At 38.2% G+C, this 24,477-nt stretch overlaps 1 protein-coding gene and 1 long non-coding RNA gene across 2 annotated transcripts in view; one reads left to right on the forward strand and one right to left on the reverse strand.

Annotated features, from left to right (window-relative positions):
- Positions 1-5,052: 5,052 nt before the first annotated feature.
- LOC310717781 overlaps positions 5,053-24,477 on the reverse strand; it is a 296,978-nt gene continuing 277,553 nt past the window's right edge. Inside the window, exon 2 of the long non-coding RNA XR_014530905.1 lies at positions 5,053-8,322. This is a non-coding gene — a long non-coding RNA (uncharacterized lncRNA). The remainder of the gene's footprint in view (positions 8,323-24,477) is intronic.
- Positions 21,693-23,553, forward strand: foxl2a (forkhead box L2a). The gene has a single exon (XM_083524711.1). It carries the CDS (start codon positions 21,875-21,877, stop codon positions 22,772-22,774), a length of 900 nt encoding a protein of 299 aa, XP_083380837.1. The 5' UTR covers positions 21,693-21,874; the 3' UTR covers positions 22,775-23,553.

Raw genomic sequence — 24,477 nt, forward strand, 5'->3', positions numbered from 1 at the left:
GGACTGAACGCACAGCCAGCATCTCTGACCTAAAAATAGGATTGTTGAATATTAGATCTCTCACGTCAAAAGCGCTTACTATAAACGAAATTATTACAGACCAGGAATTTAATATAATGTGTTTGACAGAAACATGGATTAAATCGAATGAATATGTAGGATTAAATGAAGCGAGTCCTCCTGGGTATAGTTACATACACCAACCCCATCTAAATGGCAGAGGAGGTGGAGTCGCAGCTATTTATAATAATAATTTAAACGTCACACAAAAGACTAAACAAAAATTTAAAACATTTGAAGTTCTTCACACCAACATAAAATATTCAGTGTCCGAAAGCAGGTCCAGTCAGTTAATTCCACTAATTATTATTTATAGACCCCCAGGGCCCTACTCTGATTTTCTGATAGAATTTGCAGATTTCATTACAAATTTAGCTACTTCTTTAGACAAAGCATTAATTGTTGGTGACTTTAATATTAATTTTGATAATCAAGAAGACTCCTTAAGAGCAGCAGTTGTGTCCATTCTAGAGTCAGTTGGAATTAATCAGAATGTTATAGGACCCACTTATAGTGGTGGACACGCTCTCGATTTGTTGTTAACATTTGGATTAAAAATAAAAAACTTAGTCATAATTCCACAGTCTGAAGCTATTTCAGACCATTATCTAATCTTGTTTAAAATTTGCCTCAGTCATTGCATTTCTACCTCACCACGTTACCGTGTTAAGCGTACTTTCACGTCAGCTACAGCAGCGCGTTTTATCAATAATCTTCCAGAAATTACGATATTAGATAGATCTCCGTCAGACCCCGCAGAGCTCGATTGGGCCACTGAACACCTAGAAACAACGTTACATTACACTCTAGATGATGTAGCTCCCCTTAAGACCAAAATGATCAGGGAGAAAAAATTAGCACAGTGGTATAATGATCATATGCGCACCTTAAAACAGACCACTCGAAAATTAGAACGTAAATGGCGTCAAACAAAATTAACAGTATTTCAAATAGCATGGAAGGCGAGCCTCCTAAATTATAGAAAATCTCTTAGTGCTGCTAGGTCAGCATATTTCTCCACCCTCATAGAAAATAACAAGCATAATCCTAGATTTTTATTCAGCACGGTAGCAAAATTAACAGGGAATAAAAGCACTGCACTAACATGCACACCATCATTAGGTAGTAAAGATTTCATGAACTTTTTTAATAATAAAATTGAGAACATCAGGCAAGAAATCCAGACGGTTAATATAAATCCAAATTATTTTACAATTAACCCTGTAGACAGCAGTGTAATTATAGCAGACAATCAACTACAAAGCTTCACTCCTATTCATGAGAATGACTTAATTTAATTAATTTCCTCATCAAAATCATCAACCTGCATTCTCGATCCCTTGCCTACAAGTTTCTTTAAACAGATAACTCCAGAGGTAATTGAACCTGTTTTAAAAATAATAAACTCTTCCATTAGCACTGGTTATGTACCAAAATCCTTCAAACTGGCAGGTATCCACCCCCTAATTAAGAAACCTGACCTTGACCCATGTCAGCTGTCCAACTACAGACCAATATCAAATCTCCCCTTTATATCCAAAATTTTAGAAAAGGTTGTAGCACAGCAGTTATGCTCACACTTACTTATGAAAAACATTTTTTAAATGTATCAGTCAGGATTTCGGCCTCATCATAGCACAGAGACGGCGCTAGTTAAGGTGGTAAATGACCTGTTATTGGCTTCTGATCAGGGTTTTGTCTCCTTACTTGTTTTGCTTAGTGCAGCTTTTGACACCATTGATCACACTATACTACTCGCTAGACTTGAGAACGTTGTTGGAATAAAGGGAACAGCTCACTCTTGGCTCAGGTCTTATTTGACTGATCGCTATTAGTTTGTTGATGTAAATGGTGAGTTCTCCACACTTTATGAGGTAAAGTTTGGTGTTCCTCAAGGATCTGTCTTAGGCCCACTGCTTTTCTCTTTATATATGCTGCCTCTTGGTGAAATCATTCATAAACATGGGATTCGCTTCCATTGCTATGCTGATGACACACAGCTGTATATTTCAGCAAAGCCAGATAAGAGAGATCAGCTTAATGTTAAGGAGTGTGTAAAGGACATTAGACAGTGGATGCCTAATAACTTTCTTCTGCTCAACTCAGATAAGACGGAAGTACTTTTACTAGGACCACATGCAGCTAGTAGTAAACTTTCCGATTACGTAGCATCTCTGGATGGTGTTTCTGTTTCAGCATGTACGGCTGTCAAAGACCTTGGTGTGATTATTAACCCTAGTCTTTCCTTTAAGTCTCACGTGAATAATATCACCAGGATCGCCTTCTTTCACCTTGGAAATATTGCTAAAATTAGAAATATGATGTCGTTACAGGATGCAGAAAAACTGGGTAATGCTTTTGTTACTTCTAGATTAGACTACTGTAATGCTTTACTGTCTGGGTGTGCGAGTAAATGCATAAATAAGCTTCAGTTAGTTCAGAATGCAGTAGCAAGAGTCCTCACTAGATCTAGGAAATATGACCACATCACCCCTGTTTTAATCAGTCTACACTGGGTCCCAATTAAATCTCGCATTGATAATAAAATACTACTACTGACGTATAAAGCACTCAATGGTCTCGCACCGCAGTATCTGAGTGAACTTCTGTACCAGTATGATCCTCCACACCTACTTAGATCAAATGGCGCTGGCTATCTGTTGGTTCCTCAAATAACAAAGACTACAGCAGGGGGCAGATCTTTCTCTTATAAAGCCCCACAGTTATGGAACAGCCTTCCAACCAGTGTTCGGGACTCAGACACAGTCTCAGTGTTCAAGTCAAGGTTGAAAACATATTTATTTAGTCAAACCTTTGATCAGTAGATTTTTTTTTCTTAGGTAAAGGCTCAGAACTGGAGGGATCATGGATATAGAGTGTTTGGTGAACTGGGATATTTGTATGCTGTCGTCCCCTCACATTCACACGTTCACTCAGGTTTGTTGACGGTGGTGTGGTGGGTCGTCTCTTATTCCAGAGATCCCTCATGTCCGTGTTACCTTCTGGTTCTCCCTTTTAGTTATGCTGCCATAGCGAGTCTTGCCGGAGTCCAAACTGCACAGTGACACTAACTTTCATACAACAATAAGGACACTTAATAATCCATATCCTTTTCTTCCTGTCACCCTCTTCTCTCTCTCTCTCTCTCTCTCTCTCTCTCTCTCTCTCGCTCTCTCTCTCTCTCTCGGTCGAGTCAAACATGCTCCTGAGGCATGTGACTACTGTTCCTGCCCCTCTCCCCTCAGTGGATCTTCCCACTTCGTCCAGGCCTGCCTCTGATAGTGTTTTCTTCGACTGGAGGCCACACTGTGCAGCTCGGGACGGTTTCTTATCAACACCTTGGGTGGTTCCATGAAATTCCAGAGTAAGAACAGGCGTTTTGAGGATGGATTGGATTGTAGTTAATGTCAACAGTCTGCTACACTGACTCAGGAATACAGTTCACTTCTGATCATCATCACTGTACCCCGCAACATTGTATATCTGCTTCAAATGGACATTCGGTGCAACCCAGATGAGGATGGGTTCTCTATTGAGTCTGGTTCCGCTCAAGGTTTCTTCCTTATGCCATCTCGGGGAGTTTTTCCTTGCCACAGTTGCTCATCAGGGACAAATGAACTTACAAATAACATATTTACTTTTAATCGCCACATTATCTGTGTAAAGCTGCTTTGAGACAATGTTCATTGTTAAAAGCGCTATACAAATAAAAATGAATTGAATTGAATTGAATTAAAGCAGGACCTACTTACCCAGTTGCACCAAGATCATGGCCATCAGGGGGTGAAGCAGACCACTGAGCTCATCCGCCAGCATTGTTTTTTGGCTGAGAATGGTGGCAGGTGTGAAGCACTGGTGCCAGGAATGAGGTCAATGGCAAGTTGCTAAGGATAATCTTGTGGTTCCTAGTTTTATGGGACATCTTTTGGCCTCGTGGCCTAACAAAATTCTAACAGTGGATTTTTTAATTCTAGAACCTTCTCATAATAGTTTGAAACGTGTTGGTTGAGACTGATATTTTTAGTAAGTATACTTTAGCCATATCCACACCAGCAAGTTTCCACTGTGGCCCAGGATCTCATGAATGGTGCTGTAAACTTGGGGTTCGTGGTCATCTTCATTCCGATCAGGGTAGAAGTTTTGAGAATGTCCTTATTCAACAACTGTGCCATTTATATAGACTTGCACAGTTGCGTACTACTCCTTATAGTCCTGCTGGTAATAGACAGTGTGAGCGCTTTAATATAACCATGTTACATACTTGGTCTGTTTCTAGGAAGAGAGACTGGGCCTCATGTCTTCCCCAGCTTGATTTCTGCTATACTACCACCCCACATCAGTGTAAGTCTCTCTACTTATTCATGTATGGTCCAGAGGAACATTTGCCAGTTAACTTTTTGTTGGGAAGGGTGCAAGAGCCAGAGGCTGGGACTGTGCATGAGTGGGTCAGAAACCATCAAGTTCGGCTTCAGGTTGCGTTTGATATGGCTAGAAAGCAAATGGTTGAGGCTGCCTCATGATGAAAGGGTTACCATGATAAGAGGGTTAAAGAGGACCCTCTACATGAAGGTCAGTGTGTATATCTCTATGATCAGTAGTTGAGGCTACCTCTGTGGTAAGAGGTAGTCATGAAATATATATCCTTTGGAGCCCTGTTGTGTATCATGTACTTATGGTGCCGAAGATGGAGTGGTGTATATATGGAGTGGTGTATGGTGCCGAAGATGGAGTGGTCTCTTCTGGTAAGGTAGGATTCTAACTTTGTATATCTATTTAACTCAGTTGATTCTAGAAGTGTTGGTCTGTGCTTATTAGTTTGGTCAGGTGATTAATCAAGAGTAGTTTCAGTCTCACTTGAGGTGTGAATTGTGGGCAGGGCTTACTCACTTATATTGAAGGTGGTCGGTAGTAGGTAGCCCCCACAAGTAGGTAGCCCCCACAAGTAGGTAGCCCCCTTAAAGCCAGTAACTCTTAGTGTTATTTAGAAAGTCCTATTTGTACTTTTTTTAAAACACATTGATCTCAAACTGGGAGATCAGTCATGTGCCTCAAACCCATCTCTGTAGTCATCCCTTACAGACACAGATGTTCCTATCCACAGAACAGATGTCACATCGCCAGTAACCTCATCTACCCTCCCCTGTTGTCTCAATCTCAAACAGCGGTGGTAGGTGGGCTCTGGAATTGTCAGTCTGCTTTAAGGAAAGCTGACTTTATCACAGGCTTGGCTTCCCAATACACCTTTGACTTTCTGGCACTTACTGAGACCTGGATATCCCCACAGAACACTGCTACACCAGCTGCTCTGTCTTCTGCCTATGCTTTCTCTCACTCACCAAGAGAAACTGGTAGAGGTGGTGGTACAGGTCTACTTTTATCACGGAGATGGTGTTTCACACCTCTCCCTTTGTCTCATTTAACCATGTCTTCTTTTGAATTTCATGCAGTTTCAGTTACCTCTCCAATCAACCTTTTCATCATTGTCATCTACCGCCCTCCTGGTCCCCTTGAAGAATTCCTAGAAGAGATGGACACGCTCCTCAGTACTTTCCCCTCTGACAGCACCCCTTTGACAGTTCTTGGTGACTTCAACCTCCCATCCGACAAACTTCAGTCATCTTGCCTCTTGCCTTTTCTGAATACCTTCTCCTTGACATTTAACAGCTGCCCTCCAACACACAAGGGAGGAAATGTCCTGGACCTGGTTTTCACCCGCCCTACTCCAGCTACAGACATGACTGCCACTCCACTTCCAATCTCTGATCATCACCTGGTTTCCTTTTTAATCACTCTTGCTATTCATCCTAAAAAATAATTTACATGTCTCTCTTATCCGCCCTAACCTTCACTCTATCTCTCCCTCCTCTGTAACTTCATGTACTCTTTCATCTCTTCCTGACCTCGACTACTTTTCCTCTCTACCCTTAGACGTTGCTACGGACTCCTTCCTCTCATCTCTTTCCTCAACCATGGACCTCCTTTGCCCCTTGACTACAAGACCCAAGAAGACTTCTTGTCCCACACCGTGGCTGTCAGAAGTTTTGCGCAGTAATCGATGAGAACTCAGATCTGCAGAGAGGAAGTGGAAAAAATCACAACTTGATGTAGACCTCATCTTACTGTGCACTCCTGACCAAATTTTCTTTGGAGGTGACTTCTGCCAAAACTGCCTTCTACAAGGAAAAGCTTGAGGCCTCTGCACAAGATCCTCGTAAGCTTCACAACATCTTCTCTTCTCTACTAAACCCCCCTGCTGCACCTCCTCCATCCTCCCTGACTGTTAATGACTTTGCCTCCTTCTATGATGAGAAGATTAAGAAAATCTGCCAGACCTTCACTTCCTCTTCAACAATGACTACACAACACAGCCAACAATCCACTACGTCTCTGTCAAGCTTCTCAACCTTAACAGAAGATGAAATACTGCAAGTCATCCGATCTTGCAATCCCACCACCTGTCCTCTGGATCCAATCCCTTCAACTACGCTCCAGACCATCACGCAAGATCTCCTGCCCTTCATCTCCACAATCATCAATGGGTCATTAACATTTGGCTATGTACCAACTACCTTCAAGCAAGCAAGGGTCATTCCTATCTTGAAGAAACCTGCTTTGGATCCATCAGACATCAACAACTACAGACCGGTATCACTTCTCTCCTTTCTTTCTAAATCTCTGGAACGCACTGTTTTTAACCAACTGTCTGTCTATCTCTCACAGAACAACCTCCATGATCTGAACCAGTCTGGGTTCAAAGCGGCACATTCCACAGAGACGGCCCTTTTGGCTGTTTCTGAGAAACTACATGCTGCTCGGGCAGCCAAGCTGTCATCTGTACTTATCTTTCTGGACCTTTCAGCAGCATTTGACACAGTCAACCACAAGACACTTTTGTCAACCCTCAAGAGCCTTGGTATCTGCGGAACAGCATGGGAATGGTTTGCTTCCTACCTGGAAGGTCGCTCATACCAGGTAACATGGAAGGGATCCACATCTGCCCCATGCAGACTTACCACTGGTGTCCCACAAGGCTCTGTACTTGGTCCCCTCCTTTTCTCCCTCTGTACTCACTCCATTGGTGAAGTCATATCCTCACATGGGTTTTCTTATCACTGCTATGCAGATGACACTCAACTCATCTTTTCTTTCCCTCCATCAGATACCACAGCTTCCGCTCGGATCTCAGCATGCTTGTCAGACATATCTTTATGGATGAGTGCTCACCAATTTAAACTTAACCCCAGCAAAACAGAACTGCTGGTCATCCCATGTGATTCATCCCCAGGTCAAGATCTCCAAATAACACTTTATGACACTCTGCTCTCCCCTTTAGCCATTGCTCGTAACCTTGGGGTAACTATGGACAATGAACTGGCTTTCTTCCCACATGTCGCTAATGTTGCTCGTTCTTGTCGATTTCTTTTCTATAACATCCGAAGGATTCGACCATTTCTGTCCATACAGGCTGCCCAGGTGCTTGTTCAGTCTCTTGTCATTTCAAGACTTGACTACTGCAACTCTCTGCTGGCAGGTCTCCCCCTGAACGCTATTCGTCCACTGCAAATGATCCAAAACGCAGCGGCACGACTTGTGTTCAATCAGCCCAAGTTTTCCCACACCACCCCACTGCTGCGCTCCCTTCACTGGCTTCCAGTAGCTGCACGTATCAGATTCAAAACACTGATGCTTGCCTACAAGGCCAAAAATGGACCAGCACCATCTTACCCCAGTGACCTCATCACATCTCGCACTGCACCACGCTGTCTGAGATCCTCCAGCACTGCTCGACTGGTACCACCTTCTCTCAGAATGAGAGGTAAGTACACTTCAAGGCTCTTCTCTGTTCTGGCACCGAGGTGGTGGAATGAACTTCCCCTAGATGTCCGTACAGCAGAGTCCCTGATTATCTTTAAGCGACGACTGAAGACCTACCTCTTCCTGAAATACCTAAATTAGCACTTTCCAAGTTTGTTGAATTCGAGTTATATTCATATTAAGTTTGTAATCTTGGGTACCAGTGTAGATTTATTCATTATTAGAGATTTAAAGCACTTTTGTACGTCGCTCTGGATAAGGGCGTCTGCTAAATGCCGCAAATGTAAATGTAAATGTAAATGTATACAATTGCTCTGGTAAATGACTGGTCAGATTAGTCATGTTCATTGCTCAATGCTAAAGGCCCGGATACTGTTGCTGGAAGTTCCCCAGGGTAGTCCTTTGGTGACTGTTAGATTGCCTCAGGAAGAAGAGGATTCCAGTGATCTATGGCTTCTTGCATTAGAAAAATCTCCTGGAATAGTTAGCTCTGTGGAACCTTCTTTCTCTTGAAACTCAGTGGCCCCAGCGACAGTGGGTCCAGTGGAGCCTGAAGTTAACCAAGTTATCCACAAATTAAGACCTTTTGGCTTCTCCTCCTGTTCCCCTGTAGTTCAGGATCAGTCTATTTTGAGTAGGACATTAAAGGGACTAATTGTTCCACTGCAGGACAGAATTTTAATATGCATTATCTCTCTTGGGCAATCCAAGGAGTTGGAGCTGTTTGCTCTCTTGGGCCAGTGTCTTAGATTGTGTCTGCTCTATTTAGGCCCTGGAACTAGTTGACACTATTTAAATTGTGAACCGGTATCCTGTCATGGTTATCATCGGGGTGACGCTAAAAAAGAATTGGGGGGATATAATGTGATGGGGTGAATTGGTCCCTCACTGCATGTTGGTGCTGTATTGCTCAACAGGTGATTAATTGTATGTCTAAGGGTTTGCAGGTAGGAAGCCGACTTTTTCCATCCTTGTCCTTAAAGGCAAATTGTGTGTTTTCTTAGTGGATTTTAATGAATGAAGCAGACCTACTTTTTCGTGTTTTCTACATGTAGGTTGGAATATTGTTGTTTTTTTAATCAGCTGATTGTCAGTGATGAGGTTTTTTTTTTTGTTTCAGCATTGTCCTGATCTGGACAGTCAACTTTGGGGTACTGTTTTTGCGCTATTTGTTTCGGTCAGTGTGGCTGTATCTTGTCAACCGTGCCACCTTTGGATGCCGTGGCTTTGATTATTGACTTGTTTCTGTCTAGTGAGTTATTCCAGGTTTTGCTTTATCATGAAGGCTTATTTTTTCTTTCTTTTCCCCCTTCTGTAAAGTTTGGTTTTGTTTTGTCATGCATCTTTAAAAATGAAGCATTCTGTCTCTGCTGTGCCATTTTGTATTTAAATCGCACTGTACAGATACTGGACAATTTTTTTTGTTTGGTTTAACTGGATTGTTTTCTCTCTTTTTTTTTTTTATTACAAGACTAAACTCTGTCTCTCAGGCTGAGAATTCTGAGGTCTAGACCAGGCATCTGGGTGAATGCAGCACTTCGTGTGAGTTGGAGCACTTATTCCTAGTGTTTGCTGTGCACACATGTCAGGGCACAAATTTCATGTAGGTAGTGTGCCTCCCCCAGGGTGAGTCTCAGTCTTGCGTTTGTTGTTTATTATAGACCTTTTTTTTCCTGATATTTTGCTGAACATGTATTTTTCTGTATATCCTGTGCATGTAGCCACTTTTGCTATCGACAACTCGTCTGGATAACTAATCTGTGCGTTTGTCAAGTTTTACTATTTTTGTTTCAATCTGTATTAGTTGTGTTTGTAAACTAAACTAAAATTATTTTTTTATTTTTGTAATCTGGAACTAGTGTCTCTGGCTCGTCATTGTGACAACAAATTTGTGTCCTTATTAAGTGGTTTCCTGGGTGCTAATTCCACCGTGGTTTGCTATAATATTAACCCATTATATTCTGCCGTTGTGGGGTGTAATTTCTAGTGAACTAGTATGTTAAATTACCTTAACACTTTACCTGTGGCAGTTGGTCATGTGTTATAATAAAAATTACTGTTCATTTGGAAATTATTCATTACGTGCATTTCACATTTTTTACACCAAAATATACCATTTATTTTCCTAAAGCATTGTTAATAGGACAAACAATTTTAAATATTGATTGATTTAGTTCTGCAAAGTAAGAAAATGTCTTGGTTAATTAAATACTTTGTGTGATATTTAAAAGCATTACAATTTAATCCAACAGAAATGTGTGCTCCATAAGGCAGTGCTCCAAATCTGGCCTCAAACTCTTCTGTGTTTCTAAGTGTGAACAGATGTACCACAATATTTTCTCAGTAAGGAAGAATCTCTGTGTGACAATAGCCTACAGCTGAATCAGCTCACTGTCCTGCCATGTGATCACACATGCAGTTGAAAACAAGAGTGGCACACACACAATGCTGCTGATTTGGTACTTGGCCTATGTTTGAACATTTCTTGATTGAATTATGCAAAGTGTACATCTATTTATTAGACTTGCTAAGTAATTATATATAAGGAATAATATAAATTAGTACTAATAGTTCTATTATATACTGATACTTTATTAGGAAGAAAGTATCAGTATATAATATATTCAGTGTCTTCATGAAATTGTATTTCTTTATCCATTATAATTGACCTCACAAGTGCTAGTCAGAATCAAAAGAAACCTCAGAGGAAAGAAAGAAAAATTGTGCAAACACGTGCAGAAGTATCTTGCACCATCACAAAAAACTAACATTATGGTTACTCTCGTATCCTCAGCTGGCATGGAACTACAGTATGTGATGATTGCCATATTATAGCACTTTTAACAATGAACGTTTTCCCAAAGCTGATTTACAGAGGTAAATAGATTGCAAATATAAATTGTAATTTTATCTTTATCATGTAAAAAATCTCAGTCATTAGTGCATTAGGTAGTGCAGCATCTTCGCTTCATAAACCTGTGGCTGCTTCTGGAGCTCTGTTTGCTGTATTTGCAAGATTTTGCACCTGGCAAAACATGCTGGTAGATGGATTCACTGTTCTGATTCGCCCCTGGACGTGTGTGTGTGTGTGTGTGTGTGTGTGTGTGTGTGTGTGTGTGTGTGTGTGTGTGTGTGTGTGTGCGGGTGTGCTTGTATGACTTTGGGCTGATCCACTGTGTATAACCAAAAGAAATAATTCTCATTATTCTATTTACTATTAATTTGAAATTAATTTCAATGTTTTGGTTGTATTTTAGAGTAATTTACCTCGCTGCTGGGTTTGTTCATTAATTCATTCAGACAGAATTACCCCTGGATGGTATGACAGTGCATTGCAAAACATCACACACACGTGCACACACAAGTCCCGAACTGTCCACTGTCATGGCCACTTTTAAAACCCACCAAAATGAGCCATTTAGCAACTCTCATTACTTTGCTCTTCACTTAATGTCTAAAGCTCTGGACCAATTATTTGCTTGAAAACATCTGCATAAGCTTTTTACATGACTGAATGGAGACAATACTAGCACTAATGATTAATTTATGGCCTATGTGCTACATAAATCAGTTGCAGGAATCTATTGGATTAAATAACCTGCTACAGAAGTGAGTGGGTTTGTTTTTGGAGAGCTACAGTCTGCTGCAGGTTTGCATCCTGCCTAAGTTCATGCTTGAAATGTAGCATCAAAACAGCATTTAAGAATGATTTTTGGTTCCTTCTTGTGTTAATGATGGCCTAAGATTACTGTATGTCTGCTGTTCAGGTAGAGGTAAATGTGTTATTCAGTAAAAAAACAAGATTAATTTGTCAAGTATTACCTTGCATGCCATTAAGGACTCCTTCCAAGTTTTTCCTTTCAAGCTAAAGCTTTAACAAGCTAACATCTGAGTAGAATTGCTCACATCTGCAGCTTTGGTCCTATTAAACACAGACATGCACGCGCACAAAAATAAACACACATACACAGAAAGCTTTACTGTCTGTGTTGCTTCCATGTGTGATCAGAAAGCTTACAACTTTCACTACCATCTCACACCTCCTCTCTGTGGAACCTGATTCTTTTACAAATACCAGCATGGCAGCTTCTAACCTCTTACTCAACCAGCACCTTAAGTGCCTCTCTTTGCCTCTCCTTCTCCCTAAAAAACAGAAGACACACACACAAGCACTTGGCATGGATTCATAAAATATTGTGTTAACATAACGGAAGAAAAGATGCATAGCTTGCAGTCTTGAAAGTTTGAAATTGTACCTAACAGTCAGTCAGATGCACACTAAATTCACAATATTTATCAAGCTTAACAATAGTATAAAATGTCATTTTTTCGATTTTGTGGATTCTTCTTATTTGTATCCACTTTTAAAAAATACACACATTTTTCCTATTGTACATTTCACTGCAAGTTGTATTCCGTATGTAACTGTTTGGGACAATTAAAATACAGAGTCTTAGAATCTATAGCTTTTAATAGTAGCTTCATTAAAGCTAATCCTCAATTTGTCTTAAGTAAAATCCTCATAGAACTTTTGCTGATGATTCTTGACTTTGTATACAGTGTCATAAAAATTCATGCAGCAAATGTAAGTAAGGACTAATTCACTTTATAATATAATAAGATATATAGAATAAACACACTACATGTTTAACTACATGATAAATACTCTGTGCTGTACAACTGAATGAACATCAGTATTTACACTGGCGATCAAAATTAGAGAACAATGTATAAACAATTGAACAATTCTGAAATAATGTCATCTTCACTGCTCAACAGTTGAAGGAGTTTTTGTCCTGTCTATACCATGCTACCAGAACACCTTTTTCACAAAATAACTAAGGTATTTAAAGGAAATAAAATAAATTCCAGAAAACACACTGATCAAAATTAGAGAACACTTTCAGATACCCCCCAGTTAATCTGGTGTTAATCTGGCACCTGGTGCTAATTTCCTTGATTATCTGTCAACCCCTATTTAACTGGCAGCATAACTTCCAGTTTCACTGACTCTGCCGTTCTAAAGTGATTGAAAGCTGCCGGCAGCAGGTTGTCCAGATGAAGGCCAAAGGGATGACCCTATCAGCCATAGCAAGACAAGTTGGTCGTTCCAAATCTGTGATTTTAAGAATATTGACTCTTTACAACATCACAAACTCATTCAAGTCCCCCAAGAAGGGTGGTCGTCTACGGAAGCATGTTTTGTGGACAAAGGAGAACTGGTCCAAAGTTCACTTCAGTGATGAAAGCAAGTTTAATTTATTCGGGTCCGATGGGAAACATTATGTTCGGCGACAAACTGGAGAAAGACTGAACTCAAAGTGTGTAAAGAAGTCAGTGAAAAGAAGTGTCACGGTTTGGGGCATGTTTTCTGCAGCAGGAGTTGGGCCTCTTATACAGCTACATGGCAGAGTGAATGCAAATGTTTATCAGAACCTTCTTCAACAACATATGGTTCCCTCCATGCGTTCATCACCCAATCAATCCGCAGTGTTCATGCAGGGCAACGCTCCATGTCACACACCAAAACGGGTAAAGCAGTTCCTTGAAACTGAAAACATTGAAATAATGACATGGCCTGCCCAGAGTGCTGATCTCAACCCAATAGAGAACCTCTGGAAAATCCTTGGTGACAAAGTTATGGCCAAAAAACCCACTACAGTCACCGAACTGTGGAGGAGACTGGAAGAAGAGTGGACCAAAATCACACCAGTGTGAGAGACTAGTGCTGTCCTGTGGCTGCAGATGTGCTGAAGTCATTCAGAGCAGAGGCCTGTACACTTCCTACTAATTGCTGACTGTTGTAACCTTCAGAAAATGTTGTAATAAATGTTTGTTGTAATCTTTTTTCATGCTACAGTCATTGTTGTTCTCTAATTTTGATCAGTGTGTTGATCAGGTGTTCTGGTAGCATGGTATAGACAGGACAAAAACTCCTTCAACTGTTGAGCAGTGAAGATGACATTATTTCAGAATTGGTTAATTGTTTAAATATATATTATATATTGTTCTCTAATTTTGATCGCCAGTGTATATTGCAATTATAATTGTTTGATGTGACATATTTTAGCATTTTAGTATTATATTTTTTGTTTTATTAACCATCCTATAACACCTTAAATATTTTAAACTTGTCTCTATTAGCTTATAGCTTATCCCTTATGCCTACATCTGAATAAGCACTGGAGAAGAAGAGTGGAAAAAACGTTGATTTTATTTATCCTTTTTTGTTTTATCTTGTCCATAACTAGACATTATATAACTAGTACTACTGTTTCAAATGCATATATACATACTGTGTTGAAAGGTATCTTCCAGTTGTCTGTTTTAATGTCTCTACAGACCCCTTGAGATGCAATAATGTGTGTGTAAAAGACCGTTTAAGGTGCAGGAGTTAGTTTAGTGTGTGTGTGTGTGTGTGTGTGTGTGTGTGTGTGTGTGTGTGTGTGTGTGTGTGTGTGTGTGTGTGTGTGTGTGAGAGAGAGAGAGAGAGATTTCAATTTTATGTAATTCCTTTTTTAAACCCAGTATTATCCTCATTACTCAAAGCAGATAATCTTTGGAGCTCAGCCCTAGTCATCCTTCTCCACCAATTTTTTCAGCCTAATTGGAATCTGTCATCACTCTGATCTTGTGGGTTTATTATTAGAAGGCTGCATCCTGTGACAGATAAAAATAATCAAACAGCACTGTGAACACTTACATCTGAGGTCCACTGAGGCATGCTTTTCTGTGTTTTTGTGAGGAAGTAAGGATCTAAGATAATTTTGCTGCATGGTGTTTGCTGTTGCATGCTCTGGAATTTGTGGTTATCGCAAAGATGATCCTGCAGTACCCCAACCATATTTTCCTACCCGAGCTTGCTCATGAAAAGCAAGTGCAGCGAGTGTGTTTATTTAACAGTATTTGCTAAAGAATTGCACTCAAACCCCTGTAAGGATTAAAGTATTGGCACACTAGTCTGTTTGAAACTTTGGACAAACATTAAATGAAAGCCATTAAAAGAAACATACACACGTTTTAACAACAAATAAGATATGGCTAGTTTCATTACAAAATAGTTTATTTAAAATTTGAGTACTACTCATGTCTATTAAGACACCAATAGATAACCTTTGAAGAAATTCCTCCTATGCTCCCTGGTGGAATGAGGCAATAGTGATACACTCAGCCAAGACAGGGATAATCCTGGGTTCTCACTTATTGCTTTGTTTAAACCATGTTGGTTGGTTGGAGAACACTACTGACCTGTCATTCCTTTTACACACAAAGTTTTATTTTTCTGGGTTTGAGAGTCATTTGTGTCAGTTATTGATGGTTAGTAATATTAAGCAACTGAGATATAGAAATGTTTTTATTATTAAATGTACCTTTCTTTAAACAATGCAAACAGCACAACATTTCACAATATGACAGAGAAAATACTTTTAAACAAAATCTGAACACATGATTTATTATCACCAAATGAGAACACTGAGGACATCACTTCTAGACACAGCCCTAAAACCAGTCTATTTATTTATTCAGTCTAATTATATAAAACATGGTACAACATATGAGGCATTTGTGCATGGTAAGAGAAAGGACTGATAACCAACAGGACTAGGCAAAACCAGCTCAGGTCTGAGTCTTAATATTAACCAAGATCAAAGTAAATGAAAGCAAGTCTGAGTCAAAAAACATAAACTAGAATATACTGTTTGAGACCATACTTTTAGTTCAGCTAGTTGGCACCAATAATTAGGCAATTAGAAGAAGAAACTACTTGTCAAACATTAAACATGCAAACAGCAAAACATTATTTTATTAAACTAAAAAAAAAAAAAAAAAGATTATAGAATGTTGAAGAAACAGGAGGACTGCATATTCACTGCCCAAAGCAAACTACATTGTGCATTGTGTTGGCCACTAAATGTATATATAGTTTGCATATATATAAAGTTTACCTGGATGTCTGATTTAAACACATACAATTTTTGTTACAAATATCATAGCTTCCACCTGAACATTTGCCTTGTTTGCCACCTAGAGCTATTTTAAGTACCCATTTAATATATTTAAAGTCTTAATATTTTTAGCTTAGTTTTTTTGTATCCACATAGAAAGTAATAATGAATTATGAAGTAAATGAAAACCATGTCAAGGTTCAGTGAAAGATGATGATAGAGATTAAGGGAACGAGAAAGAGGAAAAATGGAAAGAGGAACAGCTGTGTGGCACAAAGTGCCATTATTGACTTTCTACTTGTCATGGCAACATGATGTGATATGATCTCCCAGAATTCACTGCCACCCACATGTGGTTTAGGCCTTTGTAACATGGAACAAATAGTGTGCTAAGAATGATCTCTTGTCACTTAGCAACCACGGGGCATGAGGGGGTCAGGTGAACACCCCCTCCCAGCCTGGCCTCTCCACCCCAACACACACACAGAAACAGTGATTAACATATAGACATACTGTACATGACTTATACATGCAATGAGATATGCCCGAGTGAGTACATGTTACTGGCTACTGACAGATGGTTAGGTGATCTCTGTGTCCGTAAAGAGGTCAAAAAGATAATATTTAAATTTAATTAAAGAAGTATATGAAGAATTATTGTAAAATAAGGCTCAAACTAAATAACTAACTACATTAACATAAGTAAATACATAGGCGTGTGTGTGTGTGTGTGTGTGTGTGTGTGTGTGTGTGTGTGTGTGTGTGTGTGTGTGTGTGTGTGTGTGTGTGCGTATTGTTTGTGGACCTACACTTGACACAACAGGGATAATGGGATTGCTATTTAATCCTTTCTTTTGGTGCTATTGCTTCTTTTACACCTTTAAATCTCTGTCCTTTGTATACTCAGATCAGACAACAGGATCCACTGCAATGCAAGATATTAACTTGCATGTAAGTCTTACTGATTACACTGCTTTTTCTTATGTAAAATTATAAAAACTCATAGTATTATTTTAACATATTTAAAGTGAGAAAATAGATTTTTACCAGGGGGTAGGGAATACATTAATGGTTCTATATTTCCAAAGAGATGCTACTTAAAATCTTTTCTGAAAGACAAAACTGTTTTATGTTTTTCATAGGTGCCCCGAACAACCACTTATATGCTACAGTAGATAGAACCTGAGGAGGATGTTGTAAGTTTTCCCAAGGATAGTAATATAAAAAAATATTTTGTGTGTGCGCCTGTTGCTCAGGTCTGTTCCTGATCCAGTGAACTAGTCCTCACATTCCTACCGTGTGAGCAATCATAAACATCCTCGTGCCTCAGTCTGGGGGCAGGAAGTGCGAGAGGATCAGAATTTCTGTCTTTCAGAATTCATTACAGCTGCAAACTAGTAACACAGACTTCTTTGTTTTTTAACCTGTCTGCTTGTTTGACATTTTATAAATTCTTAAATAATTTCATAGACTTTGATTTCATTTCCCTAATATTCCTATCTGTCTCAAGTTTGCACTGATGCAAATTTGATGTTTAGGTTGAAGAATAATTTAAGTAAACTAAGCAGGCGCCAGTGATTATTGTTGATCTTTACTGACTATTCCTTGGATGTCTCATCTTAGCTGTGCTTTCAACATTTAAAGTACATAGAACATATAGCATATTAATATTTATATCATATTAATATAATATCAGTCATACAATCACATCTTAAGTCTCATGAATTGATATTTGGAAAACCGCCATGATTACATGAATTGTAATTTTTCAAACACTATTTAGATGTTCAGTGTAAGAATTTTGTGCACTTGGTGCAGGTTGAATGTTAAATTACATAAATGAAGACTAATTGACGACTTCATTGCTGTAGTTTCTGTGTAATTAGAGAGCTATCTAGAGTGTTTTGCAGTTCTATCTATTGATCTAGAAATCTCCACCAACTAAGTGTGACAAAGATGTGATGTTTGGGTCTAGATTAAAGCATTCTAGATGTGGTATAGTCTAGTATGAATTTAATGCACTTATTTTGTGCTTGTCTTTATATCAAGATTGCATTTTAATGTTTACAGCTAGCTATTGTGGTAATAGAGTTTAAGATCTGATATGTATACATGTAATATGTGCACGCTACTATAAAGCATTAGAAAACAAAAAGGCAGACTAGACTTTTAGAAGCTAAAAATTAATTTTGAAAACAGAAGGCACTCTTTTTAGCCATATCCTTTGCCCTTTTGTCTGATTTGTGAGAATTCTCACTCTGTCAATTTATGTTCTACCCAGGGATGTTGCAGAAGCAAATCTGACAAATCTGAAAATGCTTCATTGCCATAATACTGTGCTCTAACAAGAATTTTGTATAGACTGTGTAACTTCTGAAGTGTACCAAGACTAACATTTTAAATTACCAATTCACCTAATTTAATGTTAATATAAAATGGAATGGAATTTAATATAAAACATATAAAAATAGATATAAACAACAAAATATTCATTATACAACTTAGCAGGAATATTTAAACTGATTGCCTTGTTAAATAGAATTACAGTAGTTCTCCTTAATTGTTAGCAAGCGTGCAAAAACTATAATTTTCCTCTAACAATAAGAGAGATATTTCTCCAGAACATATCCCACTGGAAATAAAACTCACATTGTAATATACTTAAGTGTGATGTTGCAATCACAGGTGCTTATTTCCTTTTTACAGAAAACATGCATAGGTGGAAAGTAACAAAGAACAAATACTTCGTTAATGTGTTTAGGTAGATTTTTCTGGTATCAGTACGTTGCTACACTATTTATTTTTCGGACAACTTTTCACTTTTACTCATTACATTTTTACACAAATATCTGTTCTTTCTACTTCTTACTTTTTCAAACCAGACTCATTACTTTAGTTTTATTCATTTTGGTAAAATATTTTGGCCATTATTTTTCTTCTCATTGCCCACTATTTTCAGCCAATCAACCCATGCCATTGCATGGCTTTTTTAATCTACCACTGGTGTATTATTTCCTGGCTCACACACCACAGACGTACGCATTCCTGATCACCATCTTTTTTCTGCTCGTGTTCTATATCCACCATGATGCACACAATTAACCCTCTTGGGGTCGACAAACGCGCCACCAAGTTTTGTGCCATTTTTTTCCTCAAAAAGCTGAAACGAACTTAGTTTACTCTGTCTTTTTTTATCGTACAGATAAGAGCAATACATCATTCAAATCTTTAAAGTTTTTACTTTTATACATTCATAACAAAACGCTGTGCTTTTGTAAAGAGAACAGACAGGGTGCGCTCTCGGTCATCTTTTTTCACAGACAGATACATAAAACAACCAAAATCCCACTAAATACTTGCCACACAGACATTATAAATATATGAATAGAAAGCTTAAATTGCCTACTTTTAAATTAAATTAAATTAAATGTCCCCTTACTTGGAGCACAAACACTGCACACCGAGGTAGAGCCATACATCTACACCTACAGAACAATGATAATTTACTGTTGATTACAATATCATCATCTCTTAACAGATCAGATGCCACTGCAAAAGTCAATGATAGACAATCCAACCGCTTTTGGTAAAGATTTTGTGCTCCGAGACAAATTTTAACACTCTTGATCTAAAGCAAAAGTGTTTTTCACACTTTTCACACAAACCAGATGCAGCCCAACACTATTCTTATAATTATGTGTGGTGGTGGTAGCATCATGATTTAGTGTTGCTTGTTGGGGAGAACCTTTTCAGGTCTATCTAGGAACATATTCCAGCTAAGACATGTGCATTTAGGGTGAAATATAAATACCAACAGGACAATGAGACAAAGAACAGAACAAAATACAAACATATTTTTTGGTTAATAAAAAAGAAGCTTTGTTTTTTGGTAAAAACCTACTGACAATTTTTGAAATGAGCTGAAAATTCCTGTCCAACAATGATCTCCATCCAATTGGGGAAGTTGGTGAAAAATACGCTAAAGTTAAAATTTTTTTCTTTTCTTTTTTTTTTATAATTCTGAGGATGTCTTTACAAATAATTACAAATATTCACATTTAATATGATTAAATAAACTTTAATTGTTATTCATAATCTTTACTATTCTGGCCAGCTCATTAACATGCTAACCGAAAGGGATTGGCTCAGGTTGCAATCATATCTCCATAACTCCATTACATTTATACTTATTCTGAACCTTATCTTAATTAACCTAAAGCTGAATTTGCACTTTAATAGTATTTTTTTTTCCTTTTATAAATCAATTCTTTTCTATTAATTTTTATAGGGCTAAAACAGCTTATACTTTCACAGGTAAGCTCATGATTTCAATAAAAAAAAAAGTAATATGTTATCTTTTATAAAGGTTTTCAGGGCATCAATTATATGGCACTGATGCAAATCACAGTTATAATAGTAATACATGATGATGATTACTATTTTGTATCCTACAACTGAGAAAGTTGTTTCCACCTTCAACAAAAGGACAACATGTTTGCCATAACTGTACTTTATTAATTCCAAAGCTTGTTAACATACATTTCATTTTGTTAATATTCATGTTTCAATTATTATAAATATTATTTTTGTAATCTTTTGTAAATACATTTTTTTATGAAGTAAAAATGATTTGCATTATTTGATATCCAATTATGTCTAAATATTACTGTAGGAAATATAATAAATAATCGTCATCATCATTTATTATTATTAGTAGTATTAGTAGTAGTAGTAGTGGTAGTCAAACTAGTGTTGGTCTTGTTGCTATTATCAATTTTGTTATTATCAATTAATGTTATTATTATTATTGTTGTTGTTGTTTGTTGTTGCTATTGTTATATATTTTTTTTGGTTGAAAGATCAGAACCAGCTATAGGATGAATTCCAACCTAAATCCGAGCATGCATGCTTTAAATGAGTTAAATTAACAACCCATTTTACTGTTAGAATATATTCTGTTCAGTAATTACCAATTTGGGTTGGTAGAAATTAAGCCATATTCCAGATTGTACAATATTAAGAAACTAGAATGCTATCCTTCTCTCTCTCTCTCTCTCTCTCTCTCTCTCTCTCTCTCTCTCTCTCTCTCTCTCTCTCTCTCTCTCTCTCTCACACACACACACACACACACACACACACACACACACACACACACACACACACACACACACACACACACACACACACACACCCCCCCACACACACACACACCCCTTTTATATTTCTTCCTGTGCTTTGCTTATACCCAGTGTCTGAAAATAAGGAGGTTGAGTACACATAGCGTTGTTACTGTCAACAAGAAATGTCCTCCGTCCTCACTACTCCCCCCATTTTCAGGAAAAACCTTATAATAATAATAATAATAATAATAATAATAATATGGGATAAACTTATAAGGGACAAATTTATAGGCACTAGCTTATACACTCCAACTTCCAAATCCTCTTAATCTCTGTAAAACTGCTTTGGGACAATGTGGTAAAACTCATTGTTCAAAGCGCAAAACAAATTAAGCTGAATTAATTGTAATTAATTGTATTAATTCTAATAATACTTATGATTAATCGATTAAAAAATTATTATTATTAATACTAATAATAATCCTGTTTATTATTTAATGTAAAACAGAAAACTGTGTTGTTGCCATTTTTGTATAACAGATAAATATTTGCAAAAACAAATATTTCCTGACGTTACCAAGCAGTAATTGTTAATTAACCGTTATAATTTAGCATGACTGTTCCGTTTGTGTGTATGTGTGTGTGTGTGTGTGTGTGTGTGTGTGTGTGTGTGTGTGTGTGTGTGTGTGTGTGTGTGTGTGTGTGTGGAGGGGGGCCGGGTTTACACGATAAGCCAAACTGCATTCTGCCCTCCTTCTCCCGAGTTATTATCTGTTTCAGGAGAAACTTGAGGTTGTAAAACATTTAACTCTGACTCAAAGACGAAGCGGTTACCGGTCACTTCAGAGGCACTGCGTTTGTGTGTCGATTCATTCATATTTTTGCATATTAATTATAAACATTTGCTGGATTTATTTTGGGGTGTGCAAGTTGATGATGGCTGCCTACCTGGGCCTGGAGGAGAGCACCGCGGGCCTGATGGACACAGCCAGCAAAGCAGAAAAAGAACAAATTAAGATTGAAAGTGTGGCGGTGAAAAGTGCAGAGAAAGCGGACGCCACTCAGAAGCCGCCTTACTCTTACGTGGCGCTGATTGCCATGGCCATACGCGACAGCTCGGAGAAGAGACTGACACTTTCAGGTATTTACCAGTACATCATCAGTAAATTTCCTTTCTACGAGAAGAATAAGAAAGGCTGGCAGAACAGCATCCGACACAACCTGTCACTGAATGAGTGCTTCATCAAGGTTCCCCGGGAGGGCGGTGGAGAAAGGAAAGGAAACTACTGGACCCTGGACCCTGCGTGTGAGGACATGTTTGAAAAGGGAAACTACCGACGACGGCGGCGCATGAAGAGGCCGTTCAGACCGCCAACGTCACACTTCCAAGCCGGTAAATCTATTTTCGGTGGGGACAGTTACGGATACCTCTCTCCTCCTAAGTATTTACAACCTGGGTTAATGAATAACTCATGGTCTCTGGCGCAACCTCCTGCGCCCATGTCCTACACGTCGTGCCAAATGGCGAGCGGGAACGTGAGTCCGGTGAACGTCAAAGGCTTGACGGCGCACTCCTCGTATAACCCCTACTCCCGTATGCAAACAATGACACTGCCGGCCATAGTCAATTCCTACAGTGGCATGAGTCACCATCACACACACCAGCACCATCAGCAGCTCAGTCCGGCGGCGTCTCCTCCAGTTTCCACTGTAAACGGCACCGGGCTTCAGTTTGCGTGCTCGCGGCAGCCCACAGAGTTGCCCATGATGCACTGCCCGTACTGGGAGCACGAGGGAAAACACTCCGCATTGCACACCCGGATAGATATATAGCTCTATTTATACCAACTACCCGAGACTTATATTAATAAAGATGTTTTTTTTATATTTGCCAAGGGCTAAAAAGTGAATTGCCTGGGTGTGGGCGAGTGCAAGTGCAAATAAAACTGAAGTGGAACCAAACACGGGAGTCTCACCAGTGTGTTGAGGTTTGGATGCTGTGGTTATCTCTGCTGAATAATGAATCACAATGGTCTTAAAAAAAATTACAATGTATTTTTTATTTTATTAATATTCATCAAGCCTTAAGTGTCAAATTCAGTTAAATAAAAGTGACATGAAAACCGGTTAAACATTTTAGCAGATGTTCTTCTATAATAGCCACTCTTCTGAAATGACACGTGTGGTCGAATATTTAACGTGCAAAAAAATCATCTCAACCAATCTGTAGAATGGCCAGAATTAAAGCCACAATGTTGCGTTTACTCTCCGTGTGGACTGAATAAGTCATTATTGGAAAATAGTTTTAATCTTATTCACCTTGTTGTTGTTTGTGGTGTTGTTATGATGATGATGATGATGATGATGATGATGATACACTCAGTGAAACGCGTACTTGTTCTGGAAAGACTCCGATATTTATGGGTTTATTGTGGGCAAACAGTTATTATTATTATTATTATTATTATTATTATTATTATTATTATTATTATTATTATTATTATTATTACTATTGATAATTAATGTTAATGTCTAAAACCACCTGGGAACCATATTTAGTTTTTACTTTTCAATTTCTCTCACATGACGCAGTTATCCTGAACTTATTGTGATAAAATGTAAAATAATAATAATAATAATAATAATAATAATAATAATAATAATAATAATAATAATAATAATAACTGTTTGCCCACAATAAACCCATAAATATCGGAGTCTTTCCAGAACAAGTACGCGTTTCACTGAGTGTATCATCATCATCATCATCATCATAATTATTATTATTATTATTATTATTATTATACATGAACAATATACATTTTGCCCGCTTTAATCCACAGTTATACTTTTTAAGAATAAATCATAAATACGAATCCGTTGTGCGCGCTACATTTACATTTTTACACAAATAAAAAAAAAACAACAAACAAATTATACCAGGAAGGGACGGTGACAGCACGAGATCGTTGACTGCCAAGTTATAAATTTTTATAAAGACAATAGTATATTACTATATCACTCCATAGCGGGGCACATGGTCTGATCCTGTATTTTTCAGGTGTTAAATTGAAATGTGTTTTGTTTGTCCTTTTTTAATACAGTAAAAACAATTGAGTAACAATCTGAGGCAAACGCATAAGCCTTAACTTAAGGGGACCTTACGTACTTTATTCATTTCTTCTGGACTGCACTCAGCATTTTACCCTGACGCCTGAACCGAAATGTTCAGAAAGCAGTACCGCACGCGCAGGGGTGTTGCAGTGGTAAAGTAATGGACCGGAACAAACTGTTGTACCAATAATTTTGCAAACTGTCCACATTTTACTCAAATGTATCTAACAATATAAACTCAGGGCCGGGGCCAAGGTGGGGGTCATTCGCGGGCCGTGTCCCTCAACAAGGTTATTGTGCCCCCTACACAGTTTTAATTCATTTAATATAATCAAGAATAATTCAAATACAGTAAACATTGAACGTTATGATTTTTAATGTAATAAAAATGAGAAACTACAGTTGATGTGTTTTATTATTAT

This window comes from Silurus aristotelis (genome assembly GCF_946808225.1).
Source record: "Silurus aristotelis genome assembly, chromosome: 22".
Classification (NCBI taxonomy): Eukaryota; Metazoa; Chordata; class Actinopteri; order Siluriformes; family Siluridae; genus Silurus; species Silurus aristotelis.